This window comes from Bufo bufo, chromosome 3 (assembly GCF_905171765.1).
Source record: "Bufo bufo chromosome 3, aBufBuf1.1, whole genome shotgun sequence".
NCBI lineage: Eukaryota > Metazoa > Chordata > Amphibia > Anura > Bufonidae > Bufo > Bufo bufo.
Window position 1 is genome coordinate 27,527,526 of NC_053391.1, and position 24,830 is coordinate 27,552,355.

Here is a 24,830-nt window from a genome sequence, read left to right on the forward strand (position 1 = left end):
TCTTATCTCTATTAATAATACAGGGAAATGACTGGAAAGGTGAAGGACTCTTAGAATACATGTAGTGATCGGTTTCTCCCCATACACAGGATTACACAGTAGTAAAGAGGTCGTCTGATAAGTGTGTGACACCCCATGTGTCCAGGACCCCAGGAGCCATCACTGAGCCTCCACCTCATTCACTGATACATGAGCAGAAGATCCTAGAACTTACCAACAGGATCACTGAGCTGCTAACCAGAGAGGTGAGCGCTGCTGGGAATGCTGGGACATTATACAATAACTCCAAGGAGGTGTCTGGAGGATGACTGTATGATTGTGTGTGTCAGGTTCCTATAAGGTGTCAGGATGTCGCTGTCTATTTCTCCATGGAGGAGTGGGAGTATTTAGAAGGACATAAGGATCTGTATAAGGACATCATGATGGAGGATCACCAACCCCTCACATCACCAGGTAAGAGACCAACTGGTCATTGTTAAAAAGTTTGCATTCTGCAGCCTCCATTTTAAACTGCCTCTGCAGACTGTTCCTTCTCCTGACTAAAATCCCTCGGAAAGTGGCTCTGGTGGCTTCATCTGTAGCCTTTATCTCTTCAATCTTGACAGCTCAGAATCAGCTTAATTATGATCAAACTGGAGTTCAGCTTAAAGGGAACCTGTCACCAGGATTTTGTGTATAGAGCTGAGGACATGGGTTGCTAGATGGCCGCTAGCCAGTCCCCGCAATAGCCAGTCCCCATAGCTCTGTGTGCTTTTATTGTGTAAAAAAAACAACGATTTGATACATATACAAATTAACCTGAGATGTGTCCTGTCCCTGACTCATCTCAGGGACAGGACTCATCTCAGGGACAGGACTCATCTCAGGGACAGGACTCATCTCAGGGACAGGACTCATCTCAGGGACAGGACTCATCTCAGGTTAATTTGCATATGTTGGTCAGTGAGAAGCAGAAAGAACTGTCTGTAGAGTAGTGAAAACGTGAAGGCTGTAGAAGTCACTGTTAAAAAATCTTTAATAAAGTCTAATTGGAAAAAATCTTTTATATTAAAAAAAACACAATGTAATATTAAACAAATTGTCCTCAATGGTGTTCATAGCCATTAACTGCTTCAGAACCTCTCATAGGCTATAAACGTTTGGGTGCTCCGTGCCTAAAAGGGTTTTCTGAAGCTTATATAATGAGGACCTATCCTCTGGATCCACATCAGTATGTGATTGGTGGAGTCCGACACCCAGGGGGCTAGGTATCTGCCCAAGCTGCTGGGTCTTAGACCCAGATCAGCTCTGCAGTGAGGCTGAATAACCTTGTACAACGTCTCTGGACCCTGTAATATGTCAGCCGCAGTTACAGAAGAAATCGGCAATAAAAAAAAGAAAAGTAATGTTAGAGGGGTTCTCCGGGAATGAGTTAAAATGTCCACCTGCAACCTCTCCTTTTTTGCAGTTCTCTCCCTATCACAGCTCCAGAGGTCTCTCTCTCTCTCTCTCTCTCTATCACAGCTCAGGGTGTTTGTCTTCTTATCATAGCTCAGGAGGTGTGTCCTTTCTGCTGCAGCTTTCTGTCTATCACAGCTCAAGGGGTGTGTCCTTTTATGCAGCTCTCTCCTTATCACAGCTTCGGAGGTGTCTCTCTCTCCATCACAGCTCAGGATGACCCTCAACTTCACTTCCTACTCCATGCAGCTTCATCTGTGTGGGTCCTGAACACCTATAGGATGGCAAGTAAGATGTGGAAGCTAAAATAAGTAAAAAAAAAAATTGCAAATATATAAAATAAGGGGCTAGACCACCTCCTCTTATGACATAAATGTGCCGATTGCTCTGACTAAACTCCAGTACCAAGGAGCAAAAACAGTAAATAACCACATAATTGTGGTTGGCGCTCAAGGCAAAAATAATTGGATAAGACAAATCTGCATATTACATTTTAATAAGGTACAAACACGAGGGGAATAATTAAAAACCATATAAAACTATTATAACTGCAATTCATAGGCATAAGATAATCTAAAATATAAAATGTAGTTTTTCTTACAGATTTTAAATAATGTCCAATAATATCAGCTTCTAGTCTTGGCAGTATCACTATATACGTGGTATTGTGTGATGCTATGATTGATATATACTTGCACTGTCAGAGAAGACAACAGTTTTAAACTATTTTGTTGAAGACACCATTTTCCTCTATTTGTTTTGAAGACGATTGTCATCATTTCTTTTTTTTGGAAAAAAAATTGCAACTGGAAAATACAATAATGGCCGGCACTGTGGAGAAAAATTAGCCACACAGAACTCCCACCAGCAACGATCGCATTATTTCTGCCACCAACTGAGCTTTCCTTAGATCTGACACGGCTTTTGAGCCTGCACTAACAAAGTCCACTACTGCCATGTATAACGCCTGTGAGGCACGACAGTACGTCAGGTTAGGTGCATTGGGTTGTGCTAAATAGAATTTTTGGAACATTATGTTTAATGGGGTTATCCCATCTTAGACAAGAATATGCCCTCATTGTCTGGGACCCGCACCTATAAGGAGAACGGAGCAGAGAAAGTTGAGCCGCCCGAATATAGCCGAGCGCTGGCTCGGCTATTTCCGTCAACCCCATAGAAATGAATGGAAGTGGTGGCTGTACATGCTCAGTGCGCTCCCATTCACTTCAATAGGAGAGGCGGGGAGCTGCGCCTGGTGGTGGACGCCCCCCGGGAAACCTGGGGTCCTCCAGCCACAACTTTCCCCGGCTCCGTTCTCCTTGTAGGTGCGGGTCCCAGAGGTGGGTCCAGCACCTATCAAACAATGGGGGAATATCCTAGCGATATGCCTCCATTGTCCAAGATGGGATAACCCCTTTAACCTCTTAAGGACATAGGGCGTACAGGTACGCCCTTGTGCCCTGGTACTTAAGGACACAGGGCGTACCTGTACGCCCTGTGTATTTTCGATCACCGCCGCGCGGCGGGCGGTGATCGGAACCCCGTGCCTGCTCAAATCATTGAGCAGGCACTTGGGGCAAATGCGCCGGGGGGTCCGGTGACCCCCCCATGTATGCGATCGCAGAAAACCGCAGGTCAATTCAGACCTGCGGTTTTCTGCGTTTCCGGGTTGTTCGGGTCTCTGAAGACCCGATAACCCGGAACAGGATGGTGATGGTGGTGTGATTTCACCCCACCAATCACCATCCAGCGATCCTGAGTGGTGATGGTGACATCACCACTCAGGATCGCTTTCTGATTGGTCTGTAGGCGGTCCGGCGGCAGATTCAAAAGAGGCAGGCGCTCCTCTCCTCCTCCTTTTGTGTTCTGGAGCCGGAGGAGAGAGGAGCTGCCTGCACGTGTGTCTGCAATCGCTGCCAGCACCCCACAGGACCTGATCTCTGCCCCCAGGACCCGATCTGTGCCCCAGCACCCCCCATCAGGTACATAGGGACAGCACAGGGAAAGTTTGGTTTAGGCAGGGATAAAAAAAAGGGAAAGTTAGTTTCTGAACTTTTCTAAACTTTGATTGCATCACAGCTGTATGACCCTAGACCCCCCAGGGGTGCTGCCACTTGCCCCCCCCCCACCCCCTGCCCCCCCACCTTTTTTGGGGTGCATTTTTTTTTTTTGTGTGCGCTGACTGTGGCCGGCACTTAGTGTCCGGCCACTGTTAGCGCATCGCACACCCCACCGCTGATCAACTTCGGACGGTTGATCAGCGGTTTTGAATTTTTTTCCCCACATTTTTTGCCCTTTTTTTAGTTAATTTATTACTATTTTTTCTGTTAGTTTTAGGGTGAGTTCGTGAACACCCGTGCCCCCACACACACGCACACAAAATAAAGAGTTACACACACGCACATATACACGCAGACACACACTCCCCTATGGCCCGCCGGACGTTCTCGGCCGAGGAGGCATACGCCCAGCTTGCCTCCGACTCCGAGAGTCCCAGTGAGGATGAGGATGACCCCACATTCCTGTTGTCATCCGCATCCTCCTCATCATCTAGCGATGATGATGAGCCCCCAAGGCGGCGGAGACGCCGCCAGGCGAAGCAAGGGGACCGCCATGTTAGGGACCCTGCGGCCCACACTAGTACGAGCAGCTCTTGGGCTCGTACTGGTTTCCCGGCCCACCAGTTAAATCCACCGGAGCCCCCTGCCGGTGAACTTGTCTGGTGTAGCCCAGAGCGATACGAGCCCGTGATTCCTGATTTTGTAGGCCAATCAGGAATCCAGATTTCCACAGTGGGCTACACTGAATATGACTTTTTTTGTCATTTTTTCAGTGACCCACTGGTAAATCTGATGGTGGAGCAGACGAATCTGTACGCCCAACAGTTCGTCGCTCAACACCCGGGCTCCTTTTTGGCCAGGCCCGGTGGCTGGACGCCGGTCAGTGCAGCCGAAATGAGGATATTTTGGGGCCTCGTGCTGCATATGGGCCTGGTCAAAAAACCCAGTGTCAGGCTGTACTGGAGTGGGGACGTCCTATACCAGGCCCCACTTTACAGTACAGCCATGACACGCTCCCGGTTTGAGGCCATCCGGAAATGTCTGCATTATTCCGATAATGCAGCATGTCCCCCCCGAGGTGATCCTGCCCATGACCGTCTGTATAAGATACGGCCGGTCATCGATCACTTTGGGGCCAAATTCATGGAGGCCTATGTACCTGGAAGGGAGGTCGCGGTTGATGAGTCTCTCATTGCGTTCAAGGGGAGACTCATTTTCCGCCAGTATGTGCCCTCCAAGCGGGCGAGGTATGGCGTGAGGCTATACAAAATTTGTGAGAGTACCTCAGGGTACACTTACAAATTTCATGTGTACGAGGGGCGAGATTCCCGGATTCAACCCCCAGAATGTCCCCCCACTCTGGGTGTTACCGGGAAACTTGTGTGGGACCTTATGTACCCACTGCTGGATAAGGGTTACCACCTTTACGTGGATAACTTTTATACCAGTATCCCCTTGTTCCAGTCCCTTGCCGCCAGATCCACGTCCGCTTGTGGGACCGTGCGGAAAAATCAACGCGGCCTTCCTGCCCACCCCCTCCAGGTACCTATCCCCAGGGGTGAGACCCGTGCCCTTACCACTGGAAATCTGTTGCTGGTCAGGTATAAGGACAAGAGGGATGTCCTTATGCTGTCCACAATTCATGGTAACGGCATCACCCCTGTCCCTGTGCGAGGTACCGCGGCAACGGTCCTCAAGCCCGATTGTATCGTCGCCTACAATCGGTAAATGGGAGGAGTTGATCTCTCTGATCAAGTCCACAAGCCATATAATGCCATGCGCAAAACCCGGGCATGGTACAAAAAAGTTGCGGTCTACTTGGTGCAGGTTGCCATGTACAACTCTTTTGTACTATCCCGAAGCGCTGGCAGCACAGGGACATTCCTCCAGTTCTATGAGGCAGTCCTCAAGGCCCTGATCTTTTCGGACCGGGAAAGAGCAGGCCGGAGTACCTCGGGAACTGTAGGTGCCCGGATCGTCCCTGGCCAACACTTTCCAGGTGTGGTCCCCCATACTGGAAAGAAGGGACGAACCCAAAAAAAGTGCAGAGTGTGTCGCAGGAGGGGGATACGGAAGGACACGACTACTCAGTGCGACACGTGCCCCGATCATCCGGGCCTCTGCATTGACGGTTGCTTCAGGGAGTATCACACTTCCATGGAGTACTACATTTATATCCCAATTTAGCACTGACATCGGATAAAAAAAAATGGTTCTCAGACTTGAGACACCCAAAAAAACTAAAATAATTTATTAAAAGTAGACATATTAGGTATCGCCGCGTCGGTAATAATCTCCTCTATAAAAATACCCCATTACCCAACCCCCCAGATTAACACGGTCAAAAAAAAATAAAAAAATAGGTGCAAAAAAAGATTTTTTTTGTCACCTTACATAACAAAATGTTTAATAGCAAGCGATAAAAAAGTCATATAGCCCCCAAAATAGTGCCAATAAAACCGTCCGCTCATCCCGCAAAAAATGAGCCCCCACATGAGATAATTGGATAAAAAAAAATTTTTTTAAATGACCCTTAGACTTTAGAGATACCCAAAAAAAAGATTTGTATCAAAAAAGATAATATAGTCAAAAACCTAAATAATTGTAAAAAAAAAGTAGACTTATTAGGTATTGCCGCATCCGTAAGAATCTCCTCTATAAAAATATCTCATTACCTAACCCCCCAGATTAACACGGTTAAAAAAAAAAAAAAAAAAAACGGTGCCAAAACCGCTATTATTGGCACTTTTCCATTTCAATCCGTTTTTTCCGGTAACAAAACAAGGGTTAACAACCAAACAAAACTTAATATTTATTACCCTGATACTGCAGTTTACAGAAACACCACATTTGTGGTCGTAAACTGCTGTATCAGTAAAAGGAAGGCCGCAAAAGGAAAGGACCGACATGGTTTCTGGAAGGCCGATTTTGATGGCCTTTTTTATTGACACCATGTCCCTTTTGAAGCCCCCCTGATGCACTCTAGAGTAAAAACTCCCCAAAACTGACCCCATCTAAGAAACTACACCCCTCAAGGTATTCAAAACTGATTATACAAACTTTATTAACCCTTTAGGTGTTCCTCAACAGTTAATGGCAAATGGAGATGAAATTTCAGAATTTCAATTTTTGGTAACCTTGCCTCACAAAAATGTAATATAGAGCAACCAAAAATCATATTTACCCTAAAAATAGTCCCCCAAAAAATGCCACCTTATCCCGTAGTTTCCAAAATGGGGTCACTTTTAGGGAGTTTCTACTCTAGGGGTGCATCAGAGGGGTTGAAACAGGACACGGTGTAAATAAACCGGTCCATAAAAATCAGCCCTCCAAAAACCAAACGGCGCACCTTTCACTCTACGCCCCGCTGTGTGGCCGTACAGTAGTTTACGGCCACATATTGGGTGTTTCTGTAAACGGCAGAGTCAGGGCAATAAAGATACAGTCTTGTTTGGCTGTTAACCCTTGCTTTGTTAGTGGAAAAAATGGGTTAAAATGGAAAATAAGGCAAAAAAATGAAATTTTCAAATTTCATCCCCATTTGCCAATAACTCTTGTGCAACACCTAAAGGGTTAACGACGTATGTAAAATCAGTTTTGAATACCTTGAGGGGTGTAGTTTCTTAGATGGGGTCATTTTTGGGTGGTTTCTATTATGTAAGCCTCGCAAAGTGACTTCAGACCTGAACTGGTCCCTAAAAATTGAGTTTTTGTAAATTTCTGAAAAATTTCAAGATTTGCTTCTAAACTTCTAAGCCTTGTAACATCCCCAAAAAATAAAATATCATTCCCAAAACAATTCAAACATGAAGTAGACATATGGGGAATGTAAAGTCATCACAATTTTTGGGGGTATTACTATGTATTACAGAAGTAGAGAAACTGAAACTTTGAAATTTGCAAATTTTTCACATTTTTTGGTAAATTAGGTATTATTTTGTGCAAAAAAAAAAAAATTTTTGACTTCATTTTACCAGTGTCATGAAGTACAATATGTGACAAAAAAACTATCTCAGAATGGCCTGGATAAGTCAAAGCGTTTTAAAGTTATCAGCACTTAAAGTGACACTGGTCAGATTTGCAAAAAATGGCCTGGTCCTAAGGTGTAAAAAGGCTGTGTCCTTAAGGGGTTAACAGTGCTTTAAAAAAAATTGTGGCAAGATTGACACTGCCCGTGATGCTGTAAGATACGCTTATTGTACTCTTGCAGAAGCTTTGTAACAGGTTTTGGAAAAATAGATGTAATTGTACAAGTTCTGCAGCCACAATATACCCTGCTGGGGACACAGTAAAATACGGCTACTGTACACTTGTTGAAGAGGCTATCCCATGACTAATGTTAAAAACTGAAGATCAGACATCATTTAGGACATGCCAATCTCTTTCCAACAAAGCTAGAACCAGCCCTGTACCTCACATGGATCCAGAGATCTCCCCATTCATTGCTCTGCTAGATTTATATCAAGCTGACAGCTCAAGGGGAGTGTCTTTTCTGCTGCAGCTCAGGGGGCGTGTCCATGCTCTGCCTATCACAGCTCAGGGGGCGTGTCCATGCTCTGCCTATCACAGCTCAGGAGGCAGTTGAAAGATGAAACTGGGCATGTGCGGCCATCTCGGTGAGCCGGTCAAAGAAATAAGAAAAAAAAAAACAGCAGGTGGCGCTATACAATTCGTGGGACAACCCCTTTTAACTGTAGAAGTTTTGCAATGGGTTTTTGGAAGAAATATGATGTAGTTGCACAACCTCTGCAACCAAACTGCTGGTAAAGCAATGAAATGCACTTATTGTACACTTACTTATTTCCTATAGATGAGTCCAGTAGGAGAAATCCACCAGAGAGATGTTCCAGTCCTCTATATTCCCAGGATTGTCCAGAGGAAAAGCAAAATATCCCACCTGATCAAAAGGTGAGATTTCTGCAAATTCCCTGTAGATTAATGTAATGATGCTTACTACTTGACTTCTCCAGTTGCAGGGCAGCAGATGCTCCTTATCATCTTGTTGTCGGTGGTCAGTAGTGTCTACAAATGGTTTCTAGTTTCATGAAAGATTGCGCCAAACTTCCCATTTCTTGGACACACACTCGACAATTAAAGGGATTTTCTGAGTCTTCTATATTGATGACCTATCCTTGGGACCCTGGGGGTTTCACTTCTGGCACACCCTGATCAGCTGTTTGAAGAGGCCACAGTGGTCTGGTGAGTGACGTGGTCTCCTCACAACATACCAAGAACAGCGGCAGCTCTTGTATAAGGGCTGTATTTGGAATTGCAGCTTAAACCAAATGAATCTGAATAGGACTGAGCTGAAACCAGGTCACATGACTGATGAACTTAATGTGATCAGAAGGGGTACTGGGAGTTGGACACTCACCAATCAGATATTGATGACCTAGCCTGAGGATAGGCCATCAAAATAGAAGACCTGGGAAACCCCTTTAAGATATCTGCACACGAGGCAGATTTCAAAACAGAAAATCTGCAATTCTGCAGAAAATCTGCAATTCTGCACCAGATCCTCACCAAAAAGAGCAAGTATTACTTGCGGTTTTTAATGTGGATTGTCTGCAGATTTTACCCTTCCATTGAAATCTGCACCTAAAATCTCACAAACTATTAATATGCTGTGGATTTCTAAATCCGAATCACAGGTCAATTTCCGCATGGAAAAAAACAACTTAAAAGAACGAAGTGTACATGAAATTTGTAATCTCATACACTTTGGTACTGTATTACGCCGGTGTATTACCACTTATGCAGGTACCCTTAAAGGGGTTGTGTCACTTCAGCAAATAGCATTTATTATGTAGAGGAAGTACGGTAAATACAAGCCACTTTCTAATGTAAAAATGGAAGTGGGGCACTCTCTTAAGTGAAGGGATCTTTATTATACAATGGTATATATATAAATACAATAAAATTTATTACAGCAGCAGATAAAAGCAAAGTGTCAGTCCTACAATAATATTAAAATTATATTAAATAGTAATCAACATAGATATGGATCCCAAATAAATGTATAAATTATTTCATTGTTGTTCCACTCTTCAAGTAGTTATTCAAATAGATATTCATAGAAATACTTTCATTGATATTATTAATTTATTTGTGTGCCTGCAGGCAAGTGAAAGATAATTCCTTAGTATAACCAGTCTCTTGTAAGCTTCAATCTGTAACTGAGCAGAAAGTTCTCCTGTTGGGAGTAGTAACAAGCTGCAATTCAGTACGTCTGCAACTTTGTATCAACACATGTGCGTATACTGTCCAAAATTCAAAGCAATGTAGCTATTCAATGATTGCGGTAAGTATTAGAAAAGCTACTAATGCATACAGCGGCGTCCCGCTGTGTTTGATAAAGCGATCGCTATAGGATCAGTGTAATCTTACCCGGCGATCTTTTGGCTGGACAATGAGCCCTCGACTCGGCACACTTGACTTGTGAGATCCCGGTCTCAAGGGCTGCTGTTCTGGATTTGAATTATGGCGCCAATTGGATCTGTGTATTCCACGTGTTCTCGGCGTCTCCAGTATCGCAGTTGGTAAATGTAACAAATCCTTTTCGTACGGCAATGTCCAGGTCACCGGAGTTACACGGTCCTTTCCTTCCTTAAGGGGGGATTCGCACCAGACGCGTTTCGGGGATTTGAGATATTGACCCCTTCCTCACTTTCTAATGTATTGTTATTATCCATATTTCCTCCTTTGCTGGATTTATTTTTCCATCAAATTATACACTGCTTGTTTCCATGGTTATGACCACCATGCAAATATTCAGTGGTGACCATGCTTGCACACTATGGGAAAAGCAACGGCCTCTCTGGTGGACTGGACCATGGGAGCACACATAGGCTGGTGCTTTTTCCTATAATGTGCAAGCACGACCACCACTGATTGTTTGCATGGTGGTCGTAAACATGGAAACAAGCAGTGTATAAATTAGAGAATCACAATACATTAGTAAGTGTCTTTTATTAACTTTCTCTACTTGATAAAGGCCACTTTCTGATGTGACACAACGCTATTAAGATTCAGTGTGGAAGATGTAAAATTTTTCTGTGTAAATCACAACACAATGCCAATCAGCTGCTTTTAAGGCTAACAGAATGCTCTCATGTATACTTATTTATTATGAACAGATTTGCAAAACATTAGCACAGCTTCATCAACAAACCGGATTCCAAAAAAGTTGGGACACTATACAAATCGTGAATAAAAACTGAATGCAATGATGTGGAGGTGCCAACTTCTAATATTTTATTCAGAATAGAACATAAATCACGGAACAAAAGTTTAAACTGAGAAAATGTACAATTTTAAGGGAAAAATATGTTGAATCAGAATTTCATGGTGTCAACAAATCCCAAAAGAGTTGGGACAAGGCCATTTTCACCACTGTGTGGCATCTCCCCTTCTTCTTACAACACTCAACAGACGTCTGGGGACCGAGGAGACCAGTTTCTCAAGTTTAGAAATAGGAATGCTCTCCCATTCTTGTCTAATACAGGCCTCTAACTGTTCAATCGTCTTGGGCCTTCTTTGTTGCACCTTCCTCTTTATGATGCGCCAAATGTTCTCTATAGGTGAAACATCTGGACTGCAGACTGGCCATTTCAGTACCCGGATCCTTCTCCTACGCAGCCATGATGTTGTGATTGATGCAGAATGTGGTCTGGCATTATCTTGTTAAAAAATGCAGGGTCTTCCCTGAAAGAGATGACGTCTGGATGGGAGCATATGTTGTTCTAGAAGCTGAATATATTTTTCTGCATTGATGGTGCCTTTCCAGACATGCAAGCTGCCCATTCTACACGCACTCATGCAACCCCATACCATCAGAGATGCAGGAACTGAACTGAGCGTTGATAACAACTTGGGTTGTCCTTGTCCTCTTTGGTCCGGATGACATGGCGTCCCAGATTTCCAAAAAGAACTTCGAATCGTGACTCGTCTGACCACAGAACAGTCTTCCATTTTGCCACACTCCATTTTAAATGATCCCTGGCCCAGTGAAAACGCCTGAGCTTGTGGATCTTGCTTAGAAATGGCTTCTTCTTTGCACTGTAGAGTTTCAGCTGGCAACGGCGGATGGCACGGTGGATTGTGTTCACTGACAATGGTTTCTGGAAGTATTCCTGAGCCCATTCTGTGATTTCCTTTACAGTAGCATTCCTGTTTGTGGTGCAGTGTCGTTTAAGGGCCCGGAGATCACGGGCATCCAGTATGGTTTTACGGCCTTGACCCTTACGCACAGAGATTGTTCCAGATTCTCTGAATCTTCGGATGATGTTATACACAGTTGATGATGATAGATGCAAAGTCTTTGCAATTTTTCGCTGGGTAACACCTTTCTGATATTGCTCCACTATCTTTCTGCGCAACATTGTGGGAATTGGTGATCCTCTACCCATCTTGGCTTCTGAGAGACACTGCCACTCTGAGAAGCTCTTTTTATACCCAATCATGTTGCCAATTGACCTAATTAGTGTTATTTGTAGAGTTGAGCGAACACCTGGATGTTCGGGTTCGAGAAGTTCGGCCGAACTTTCCGTAAATGTTCGGGTTCGGGATCCGAACCCGAACCGAACTTCGTCCCGAACCCCATTGAAGTCAATGGGGACCCGAACTATTGGGCACTAAAAAGGCAGTAAAACAGCCCAGGAAAGAGCTAGAGGGCTGCAAAAGGCAGCAACATGTAGGTAAATCCCCTGCAAACAAATGTGGATAGGGAAATGAATTAAAATTAAAATTAAAAAAATAAAAATGAACCAATATCAATTGGACAGAGGTCCCATAGCAGAGAATCTGGCTTCACGTCAGCAGAGAATCAGTCTCTTCATGCCATAGCAGAGAATCTGGCTTCATGTCAGCTCAGAATCAGTCTTCATGTCATAGCAGAGAATCAGGCTTCACGTCAGCCACCACTGGAACAGGCCACTGTCACACATTTAGGCCCAGGCACCCAGGCAGAGGAGAGAGGTCCCGTAACAGAGAATCTGGCCTTATGTCAGCGCAGAATCTGTATTCATGTCATAGCAGAGAATCAGGCTTCACGTCACCCACCACTGGAACAGGCCACTGTCACACATTTAGGCCCAGGCACCCAGGCAGAGGAGAGAGGTCCCGTAACAGAGAATCTGGCCTTATGTCAGCGCAGAATCTGTATTCATGTCATAGCAGAGAATCAGGCTTCACGTCACCCACCACTGGAACAGGCCAGTGTCACACATTTAGGCCCCGGAACCCAGACAGAGGAGAGCGGTCCCGTAACAGAGAATTTGGCCTTATGTCAGCGCAGAATCTGTCTTCATGTCATAGCAGAGAATCAGGCTTCACGTCAGCCACCACTGGAACAGGCCACTGTCACACATTTAGGCCCAGGCACCCAGGCAGAGGAGAGAGGTCCCGTAACAGAGAATCTGGCCTTATGTCAGCGCAGAATCTGTATTCATGTCATAGCAGAGAATCAGGCTTCACGTCACCCACCACTGGAACAGGCCACTGTCACACATTTAGGCCCAGGCACCCAGGCAGAGGAGAGCGGTCCCGTAACAGAGAATCTGGCCTTATGTCAGCGCAGAATCTGTCTTCATGTCATAGCAGAGAATCAGGCTTCACGTCACCCACCACTGGAACAGGCCACTGTCACACATTTAGGCCCAGGCACCCAGGCAGAGGAGAGAGGTCCCGTAACAGAGAATCTGGCCTTATGTCAGCGCAGAATCTGTATTCATGTCATAGCAGAGAATCAGGCTTCACGTCACCCACCACTGGAACAGGCCACTGTCACACATTTAGGCCCCGGCACCCAGGCAGAGGAGAGAGGTCCCGTAACAGAGAATCTGGCCTTATGTCAGCGCAGAATCTGTATTCATGTCATAGCAGAGAATCAGGCTTCACGTCACCCACCACTGGAACAGGCCACTGTCACACATTTAGGCCCAGGCACCCAGGCAGAGGAGAGAGGTCCCGTAACAGAGAATCTGGCCTTATGTCAGCGCAGAATCTGTATTCATGTCATAGCAGAGAATCAGGCTTCACGTCACCCACCACTGGAACAGGCCACTGTCACACATTTAGGCCCCGGCACCCAGACAGAGGAGAGCGGTCCCGTAACAGAGAATCTGGCCTTATGTCAGCGCAGAATCTGTCTTCATGTCATAGCAGAGAATCAGGCTTCACGTCAGCCACCACTGGAACAGGCCACTGTCACACATTTAGGCCCAGGCACCCAGGCAGAGGAGAGAGGTCCCGTAACAGAGAATCTGGCTTCATGTCAGCGCAGAATCTGTCTTCATGTCATAGCAGAGAATCAGGCTTCACGTCACCCACCACTGGAACAGGCCACTGTCACACATTTAGGCCCAGGCACCCAGACAGAGGAGAGCGGTCCCGTAACAGAGAATCTGGCCTTATGTCAGCGCAGAATCTGTATTCATGTCATAGCAGAGAATCAGGCTTCACGTCACCCACCACTGGAACAGGCCACTGTCACAAATTTAGGCCCCGGCACCCAGACAGAGGAGAGGTTCATTCAACTTTGGGTTGCCCCGCAATATAATGGTAAAATGAAATTAAAAATAGTATTGAATGAGGAAGTGCCCTGGAGTAGAATAATATATTGTTAAGGGGAGGTAGTTAATATCTAATCTGCACAAGGGATGGACAGGTCCTGTGGGATCCATGCCTGGTTCATTTTTATGAACGTCAGCTTGTCCACATTGGCTGTAGACAGGCGGCTGCGTTTGTCTGTAATGACGCCCCCTGCCGTGCTGAATACACGTTCAGACAAAACGCTGGCCGCCGGGCAGGCCAGCACCTCCAAGGCATAAAAGGCTAGCTCTGGCCACGTGGACAATTTGGAGACCCAGAAGTTGAATGGGGCCGAACCATCAGTCAGTACGTGGAGGGGTGTGCACAGGTACTGTTCCACCATGTTAGTGAAATGTTGCCTCCTGCTAACATGTTCCGTATCAGGTGGTGGTGCAGTTAGCTGTGGCGTGTTGACAAAACTTTTCCACATCTCTGCCATGCTAACCCTGCCCTCAGAGGAGCTGGGCGTGACACAGCTGCGTTGGCGACCTCTTGCTCCTCCTCTGCCTTCGCCTTGGGCTTCCACTGGTTCCCCTGTGACATTTGGGAATGCTCTCAGTAGCGCGTCTACCAACGTGCGCTTGTACTCGCGCATCTTCCTATCACGCTCTAGTGTAGGAAGTAAGGTGGGCACATTGTCTTTGTACCAGGGATCCAGCAGGGTGGCAACCCAGTAGTCCGCACACGTTAAAATGTGGGCAACTCTGCTGTCGTTGCGCAGGCACTGCAGCATGTAGTCGCTCATGTGTGCCAGGCTGCCCAGAGGTAAGGACAAGCTGTCCTCTGTGGGAGGCGTATCGTCATCGTCCTGTGTTTCCCCCCAGCCACGCACCAGTGATGGGCCCGAGCTGCTTTGGGTGCCACCCCGCTGTGAACATGCTTCATCCTCATCCTCCTCCACCTCCTCCTCATCCTCGTCCTCCTCGTCCTCCAGTAGTGGGCCCTGTCTGGCCACATTTGTACCTGGCCTCTGGTGTTGCAAAAAACCTCCCTCTGAGTCACTTCGAAGCGACTGGCCTGAAAGTACTAAAAATGACCCCTCTTCCTCCTGGGCCACCTCCTCTTCCATCATCGCCCTAAGTGTTTTCTCAAGGAGACATAGAAGTGGTATTGTAACGCTGATAACGGCGTCATCGCCACTGGCCATGTTGGTGGAGTACTCGAAACAGCACAACAGGGCACACAGGTCTCGCATGGAGGCCCAGTCATTGGTGGTAAAGTGGGTCTGATCCACAGTGCGACTGACCCGTGCGTGCTGCAGCTGAAACTCCACTATGGCCTGCTGCTGCTCGCACAGTCTGTCCAGCATATGCAAGGTGGAGTTCCACCTGGTGGGCACGTCGCATATGAGGCGGTGAGCGGGAAGGCCGAAGTTACGCTGTAGCGCAGACAGGCGAGCAGCGGCAGGGTGTGAACGCCGGAAGTGCGAACAGACGGCCCGCACTTTATGCAGCAGCTCTGACATGTCGGGGTAGTTGCGAATGAACTTCTGCACCACCAAATTCAGCACATGCGCCAGGCAAGGGATGTGTGTCAAATCGGCTAGTCCCAGAGCTGCAACGAGATTTCGCCCATTATCGCACACCACCAGGCCGGGCTTGAGGCTCACCGGCAGCAACCACTCGTCGGTCTGTTGTTCTATACCCCGCCACAACTCCTGTGCGGTGTGGGGCCTGTCCCCCAAACATATGAGTTTCAGAATGGCCTGCTGACGTTTACCCCGTGCTGTGCTGAAGTTGGTGGTGAAGGTGTGTGGCTGACTGGATGAGCAGGTGGAAGAAGAGGAGGAGGAAGCTGAGTAGGAGGAGGAGGAGACAGGAGGCAAAGAATGTTGCCCTGCGATCCTTGGCGGCGGAAGGACGTGCGCCAAATAGTTCTCCGCCTGGGGCCCAGCCGCCACTACATTTACCCAGTGTGCAGTTAGGGAGATATAGCGTCCCTGGCCGTGCTTACTGGTCCACGTATCTGTGGTTAGGTGGACCTTGCCACAGATGGCGTTGTGCAGTGCACACTTGATTTTATCGGACACTTGTTTGTGCAGGGAAGGCACGGCTCTCTTGGAGAAGTAGTGGCGGCTGGGAACAACATACTGTGGGACAGCAAGTGACATGAGCTGTTTGAAGCTGTGTGTGTCCACCAGCCTAAATGACAGCATTTTATAGGCCAGTAGTTTAGAAATGCTGGCATTCAGGGCCAGGGATCGAGGGTGGCTAGGTGAGAATTTACGCTTTCTCTCAAATGTTTGTGAGATGGAGAGCTGAACGCTGCCGTGTGACATGGTTGAGTTGCTTGGTGACGCAGGTGGTGGTGTTGGTGGTACAGCCCATGTTTGCTGGGCGGCAGGTGCCAACGTTCCTCCAGAGGCGGAGGAAGAGGCCGAGGCGGCGGCAGCAGCAGCAAAAGAGGCCGAGGCGGCAGCAGCAGAAGAGGTAGCAGGGGGAGCCTGAGTGACTTCCTTGTTTTTAAGGTGTTTACTCCACTGCAGTTCATGCTTTGCATGCAGGTGCCTGGTCATGCAGGTTGTGCTAAGGTTCAGAACGTTAATGCCTCGCTTCAGGCTCTGATGGCACAGCGTGCAAACCACTCGGGTCTTGTCGTCAGCACATTGTTTGAAGAAGTGCCATGCCAGGGAACTCCTTGAAGCTGCCTTTGGGGTGCTCGGTCCCAGATGGCGGCGGTCAGTAGCAGGCGGAGTCTCTTGGCGGCGGGTGTTCTGATTTTGCCCACTGCTCCCTCTTTTGCTACGCTGTTGGCTCGGTCTCACCACTGCCTCTTCCTCCGAACTGTGAAAGTCAGTGGCACGACCTTCATTCCATGTGGGGTCTAGGACCTCACCGTCCCCTGCATCGTCTTCCACCCAGTCTTGATCCCTGACCTCCTGTTCAGTCTGCACACTGCAGAAAGACGCAGCAGTTGGCACCTGTGTTTCGTCATCATCAGAGACGTGCTGAGGTGGTATTCCCATGTCCTCATCATCAGGAAAAATAAGTGGTTGTGCGTTAGTGCATTCTATCTCTTCCACCCCTGGGGTAGGGCTAGGTGGATGCCCTTGGGAAACCCTGGCAGCAGAGTCTTCAAACAGCATAAGAGACTGCTGCATAACTTGAGGCTCAGACAGTTTCCCTGATATGCATGGGGGTGATGTGACAGACCGATGGGCTTGGTTTTCATGCGCCATCTGTGCGCTTTCTGCAGAAGACTGGGTGGGAGATAATGTGAACGTGCTGGATCCACTGTCGGCCACCCAATTGACTAATGCCTGTACCTGCTCAGGCCTTACCATCCTTAGAACGGCATTGGGCCCCACCAAATATCGCTGTAAATTCTGCTGGCTACTGGGACCTGAGGTAGTTGGTTGACTAGGACGTGTGGCTGTGGCAGAACGGCCACGTCCTCTCCCAGCACCAGAGGGTCCACTAACACCACCACGACCATGTCCACGTCCGCGTCCGCGTCCCTTATTAGATGTTTTCCTCATTGTTCCCGTTCACCACAATTTTGAGAATGGCAAATTTGGGAATGCTTTTTCAACCCAGAACAAAAAGTCTGCTTTTACGGTCACTACAAATAACTTGACCAGCTAAAACTGTGCAGATTTGGTTGAATAGAGATGTGAGACCTGTTTTTTTTTGCGCTGTGTGACAGTTATAGGTTTAATCACAGAATGACACTTCTATCAGCACGCTAGCGTGTGTCTTAGGTTTTTCTGAATGACACTATCAATAACTTCAATGTAAGATTTTCTTTTTGGGATAGATTTCAAGTAGGCCTCAAATACCACAAACTAGTTATTTTCAGAATGGCAAATTTGGGAATGCTTTTTCAACCCAGAACAAAATGTCTGCTTTTAAGGTCACTACAAATAACTTGACCAGCTAAAACTGTGCAGATTTGGTTGAATAGAGATGTGAGACCTGTTTTTTTTTGCGCTGTGTGACAGTTATAGGTTTAATCACAGAATGACACTTCTATCTGCACGGTAGCGTGTGTCTTAGGTTTTTCTGAATGACACTATCAATAACTTCAATGTAAGATTTTCTTTTTGGGATAGATTGCAAGTAGGCCTCAAATACCACAAACTAGTTATTTTCAGAATGGCAAATTTGGGAATGCTTTTTCAACCCAGAACAAAAAGTCTGCTTTTACGGTCACTACAAATAACTTGACCAGCTAAAACTGTGCAGATTTGGTTGAAAAGAAATGTCAGGTCTATTTTTTAGGCGCTGGGTGACAGGCTCAGCCTGCACCAGATGTAGTATATGGCCAAAAAATAACCACACTGTTGATGGTTAAATGCACTTGGGTGACACAGGCTCAGCCTGCACCAGATGTAGGATATAGCACAAAATAACCACACTATCGATGGTTAAATACACTTGGTGATAGCTCGTGCTGGCGCACCACAAGTCACAAAATGGCCGCCGATCACCCCAGAAAAAAAGTGATCTAAAAACGCCCTGGGCAGCCTCAAAAAAGTGAGCAAGTCAATAATAGCACTTCAATGATCCACAGCTGCAGATCGATCACAGAATGAAGTCTTTTGGAGGAGTTAATCTGCCTAATCTCGCCCTAACGTCGCAGCTGCAACCTCTCCCTATACTGATCATAGCAGAGTGACGTGCGGCGCTACGTGACTCCAGCTTAAATAGAGGCTGGGTCACATGGTGCACTGGCCAATCACAGCCATGCCAATAGTAGGCATGGCTGTGATGGCCTCTTGGGCCAAGTAGTATGACGCTTGTTGATTGGCTGCTTTGCAGCCTTTCAAAAAGCGCCAAGAAAGCGCCGAACACCGAACCCGAACCCGGACTTTTACGAAAATGTTCGGGTTCGGGTCCGTGTCACGGACACCCCAAAATTCGGTACGAACCCGAACTATACAGTTCGGGTTCGCTCATCCCTAGTTATTTGGTCTTCCAGCTCTTCATTATGCTCAAATTTACTTTTTCCAGCCTCTTATTGCTACTTGTCCCAACTTTTTGGGGATTTGTTGACACCGTGAAATTTTTAATTAACGTATTTTTCCTTTAAAATGATACATTTACTCGGATTAAACGTTTGATCTGTCATCTACGTTCTATTACAAATAAAATATTGACATTTGCCATCTCCACATCATTGCATTCAGTTTTTATTCACAATTTGTTTAGTGTCCCAACTTTTTTGGAATCCGGTTTGTAGAATATGCAGTTCAGTTTTGGGCACCAGGGTTGAAAAGGGTACAAAGAGGATAAAAAAAAAGTAATAAATGTGGCAGGCGCAGCACTATGAAGTGCCTTTTGCTCTGTGGCATTAGAATAATTCTGATATCTCTGACTTTTTAGTCTAATCAGACTGTCTATTACTCTGTAATTCCTCAGGCGCCGTTCTATGGAAACAGTAGGTTTAAAGAGAACACCAAATGCTTGAAATAACTTCTTTATTACCTTCAACGTTTCTTCAAATATAACAATGCCGCCTCCGCAGCAGATATTCCATGTACATAACACGTGTTGAAAAGGTATCACAAAATGGCGGTATGCATAAGATGGTGGTTCAACTGTTCAATCTGGGTATTCAACATAAAATGGTGGATATATTTCTCTCTTCAGGATCTGTACTCTCACTTTAAGTTATTTAAGCACTTTATGATCTCTATGAGAGGTATATCTGTGGTCTAACTAATAGTTCTACTTGCTAAATTTGGTTGCAATTTGCAGTATGCAGTTTGCAGTAACTTTTTGCAGATTGGTTGAGTATGATCTGGTATGATTGTATGCAATTTGGATTGCAATATGGAACTTGAATTTGGATTGTGAACTTTGTAGTTTGCAATTGGTGGAAACTGTAAATAAACACACATAACTGGTTCAGTATACAGTTCTAATCACTATATTAACAGTAGGAACATTATATAACTGTTTTAAATACCTATTTTGGCCTCTCTGCCTCCATAAAACACAGCTCTTAGTGGAGTGAATGTCTGTTCAGATTCTCTCCTCTGGTGTAATGATTCTAGCAGCTCCAGCTAGGGGAATTTTCACATTGGCTGTGTGTAAGGCTGGCTGTAATTGGTCAAAACTCTTGCTGTGTGTGAAGCTGGCTGTGATTGTTCAAAACTCCTGCCCAGCAACAACAGTTTAACTCTATGCTGTCTGTTGTTTCTGCTGTGTCATTGAGCTTATCTTACATTATATAATGAATCTTAAAGGCATATTATCTTTTCTGCTTCTGTGAACACAATATATAACAGTTTTATGACATCCAAGAATGAAGTCACTGTAAATAACTCTGCTTTTGTCTTTAACACACAAACATAGGAACTGTATAAAGGTTATTGACAGGTTTAGCTGTATAAACATATAAGCTATATTAGCAACCTAGGACAGGTCTTAGCTGGCCAGCTACAATAAAGGTCTGGAGTATTTAGTCTCTAGAAGACATCTAAAGGAAGATATGACAAAATTGTACAAATATATGCAGTGAATGCAAGAAATATTATGAGCAGATTTCACAGGGAGGCCACCACAAAACACCAGAGAGTGGCTGCTCTCTGGCTGGAGGAAAAAAGTTTTTGTTGACTGTTTACCCTGTGTGATCACCACTTGAGGAGATCCTTCTCCTTTAACGCATTGTTGTTCATGTTTTTTTTTAGCATTTTTGACCGTCTGTATATAAAATAATCAGTGTTCTTTGTTTCTTTTTTTCCCTTGTTCTTAAGGTGGGATTATTGCAGGAAAGTTATGGTGAAATGATAAGTGGACTCGAAAAGCCCATATCAGTGTCAGTAAATGGTAAGAGCCTTTCATAAATTTTGTATTTTATTCTGCGTTTACTTAAAAGCTATGTACACCTTTTGTAGCCTTTTTTTTATTATTGCAGTGTACTTATTTTGAGCTAAAGTAATTTTTTTAATTGGGCTTTATTTAAATATAGAGCCCTTTTTTTCTGTACAGAGATGAAATGCTCTAGTAGCACCCTTTGGATTTCTGTCTTTTCCATCAGACCATTAGCTGACGGTCTCCTTATCTCTGTTCTCTGACATTATAAAAACTCATTGTAGCTCAGTCCTTATCATACTGATATAAATGTGGCTTAAATAAGTGTTTATGACCTCTCAGTAGTTTAGAGATAAGGTTTATTATATGACCGGAACAAAGTGAAAATACCAGTCACATAGCTAGAAAAACAGTTAAAGGGCTTCTGTCATCAGAAGAATCGTTATGTAGCTGGCTGACATTAGTGATGTGCTGTTAGCAGAACATAACTGTATGTATGACTTATATCTCCCTGCCTGCTGCAGTTCGCGCTAAATAATATGCAAATGAGCCTCTAGGTGCTAGTGGGGCGTTGCTGCAGCACGTAGAGGCTCCGTCCTCTAACCATTTGGCATGCCCTTGTAAAGGTGATTGACATCCTTGGTCTCCTCCGTGCCCCGCAAATCCCACACCTGTGCCGTCCATTTTAGTATTGGGCTCAGGCGCAGTGAGTGATGGACACTCGCCTGCTGCCGTCCTTCACTCACTGCGCCTGCGCATAATACTAAAATGGATGGTGCAGACTAGGGATTTGTGGGGCACGGAGGAGACCGAGGATGTCAATCACCTTTGCAAGGGCATGCCAAACGGTGATAGGACGGAGCCTCTAGGTGCTGCAGCAACGCCCCACTAGCACCTTGAGGCTCATTTGCATATTATAAAAGTCATTATTTAGCGCGAACAGCGGCAGGCAGGGAGATATGTCATACAGTTATGTACTGCTGACATTAGCACATCGCTAATGTCAGCCAACTACATAACGATTTTTCTGATGACAGAAACCCTTTAACCCTTTGTGACAGAACAGCTCAATGTTTTTTAATAAAGGCCAACTGAAAAAAAATATTTTTTGCCAAAAATGAGTCAAATGCAATTATAAAAAAAGTGTTCATAGCCTTTAACACTTTTTACCTCCTTTCGAATGGAGGAGATTGTACCAAATAGACATTTCATTATTTTCCTCATCCGGTGATTTGAATCAGTTGATATTCACAATTTCACATGTTGATTTACTATTGAGCTCAAAAAAATATTTTAGATTTATTTTTTATTTTTTCCTAGCCATTTTTTGGTTGGAGATATTAGTGGGAAAAAAATTGCTATATTTGTGAACCTTCACTTAAAACTGTCATATATCTTATATATAAAAGAGAGGATAAAAAAAACATAAAAATTATATTATCCCTCAGGCGGACATAATCGCCTCTAAGTTCTTTTTATCGAATATCTTAATTTGATTTGTGCAAGCAGTGAAACAAAGGGACAATTGTATATGCAAAATATATATATCGTTTATTATAAAACAAAGAATATAAAATCAATACAATTGCAAAACAAATGATGAAGTTACAAAATAATACCCCAAATGTACCACATGGTGGTGCTAACACACCCCTATCTGATCAGCACAGTGTGACTTAGTGATTTATGAAATCAGTGTCATACTTTTAACAAACAGACTCATATACCAAGAGAAACTTAGGATCTTCTGTTTAACAAACAGGCTATAACAATAAAACACGGATTATACAGGATAATAACTGTTATCCCTTGACTCTGTTTTCCTATGACCAATCAAAAATATATGATATTAATATGATATAAAAATATTCAGCTCGGGAATCAGACTTTAGAAAATAACTTTCCAAGGGTTTTAGTCCTCTTTTTCAAATAATGTCAGATTTTCCATTAACAATATGCATCTTTGCTAAGAGAATAATCAGCATTATGGAGGCGCCTAACACTATATATTTCCGCAGTATGGGAACTCTTGGCTATATACCGAGATAAATATCTTATCATGAGTAGTAAACAAAATATACGTTACCGGGTCAAAGGTAGACAGAGTTCAGATGGGACCAGTTCTCAAGAACTTTCCTAGTAATCCAAAAAAATAATCCAAGTTTCTTCTGGTAAAGTTTTCTTTTTGATTGGATGGATGGATGGATCAATTGATCTATGGCTCTCTCTTGCTGCTCCGCACACAAGTAATTATCCCCCTACCTTATCTAAGAACCCATCCCCTTTAGATTAGGGATTTCCAATCAGGTAAGGTGGGTGTATTCGCATACTAATAACATCATGATGTCATATTAACTCCTAATATGGCATAAAACAAATGATAAAATAATATAATATTGTCCATCTGCCTCCAGATGGCACTGTGGTACTGCAGATGAACATCACAACTTTTAAGCATTTAAAACTAAATATCTAATACGTTCACATGACCTTCTTGACCTTTTTAAAATACATCATTGAGGAAGGTCTTTTCCTGACATTTTTAATTACCTATATCCTGGACTTGTTGGAGTTGGCTGTCTTCTCCTATCTTTTTGAAATATATGTTAACTTGATAAAAATGTTATATAACGGCTTTGATGTTTGGCATCGGAACTTGTACATTTCACTTATCTACATCCATGAATAACTATTGTTTTGAAATAACATTTATTCTTCTCAGAAATCCAATTAACATAAACTTACTTCAATGTTTCTGTACCTTCCACAATACATTCTAAATGATAAATACATGGTATAACATATATATATATATAAATCGATACATTGTTACACATAGATAAAACATTATATGAATTATTGGTTAACATAATAACCTCATACTGCAGGTGTGCCTCAAGGATATGAATCCTTATCACGTCATGAGTTATCCATGAAACAACCTTGTTCCCTTCAGACAGACACGTCTGAAGAAGCTAGTTTACTCCCCATAGATAAACCCATATATTTAGTAATAATTGTAAAAATATAATGTCCGTTCATGTTCACAATTTTTTTTTTTTTTTTATACAAACTCATCTTGGCCTCTTCAGCCACATAATAGAACTTTGTTTCAGCTGATTTCCTCTTAAAGACAATGAGCATTCATTTTGGTTATAATGTCATTAGATAAAATTGTATACGTATGGTAATGCACAAGAAAACCAGGGCAGTAATATCTACAAATTATTCCAACAACAGGCTGCGCAGAAAATAATGAGGGACATGTCTCGGTGGCCCTCTGTTTTTAATACATATATATATGTCAAGTATAATCAGCACTATGGTTGTGATAGCTTTTCATATTACCCCTGATATATTACACATATGTGCTCTAGCAGTGGCCTTACTGCCCCTAGGGAACTTCAGGGACATACATCTGTCTGGCCAGGACGATAGTAGGCACCTGGAACAATTAATGTTTTCTTCCCAGTTTAATGATGGCTGCTTATATATATGAGCACTATAGTCTGGTGGGTGGGGTCTATTTTTTTCTTTATTTGATTCTGACAGCGGGTCTCCTTGTCCCACTGCGATCGGCATACACTGGCTGGAGTTGTATCTTGAGCCGCCTACTGTATTCCCCCTCTACTTACCTGCACTGTCAGCGCTCTCCCCGTGGTTGTTACTCAGCATCGCGGCCAGCTGGAGTCAGGGGGCTAGGTTGGCTGACATGGCCATACTCGTGATTGGCCGGCGGCCGGTTAGGGCCATCCCAGTGCCGGGTACATGCTGTCCGCACACCATCAGCGTCGGTCAGCGTTCTGTTTGCAGCAATTGCCTTCCATTGAATGCTCCTGATGACACGTGGGATGAACTCCCGTGCAGAAATGCATTGAGCATCTAATTTATGCTTAGGCAGCTAGTACAACAAGGTTTTTCTTAGGCAGACAGCACCATTCACCATAGCTAATGTGGCTAGAAAAGCAGAATAATGCGCTAGCTG

At 44.7% G+C, this 24,830-nt stretch overlaps 2 protein-coding genes across 7 annotated transcripts in view; one reads left to right on the top strand and one right to left on the bottom strand.

Moving 5' to 3' along the window:
* LOC120994431 (gastrula zinc finger protein XlCGF53.1-like) overlaps positions 1-388 on the top strand; it is a 34,903-nt gene extending 34,515 nt beyond the window's left edge. For 2 of the 3 annotated variants that reach the window (XR_005777408.1, XR_005777409.1), the window contains exons 3-4: positions 90-245; positions 330-388. Coding sequence is in view for 1 of the 3 variants with exons in the window: in XM_040422994.1 (XP_040278928.1) it covers positions 90-308 (219 nt within the window). In the remaining 2 variants the exon portion in view is untranslated. Of the gene's footprint in view, positions 1-89 lie in introns of all 3 variants that reach the window. The other variant, XM_040422994.1, reaches the window with a different exon arrangement.
* The window catches only part of LOC120994421 (zinc finger protein OZF-like), a 391,027-nt gene that overhangs the window by 221,581 nt on the left and 144,616 nt on the right, over positions 1-24,830 (bottom strand). The gene's annotated exons all lie outside the window — the stretch shown is intronic.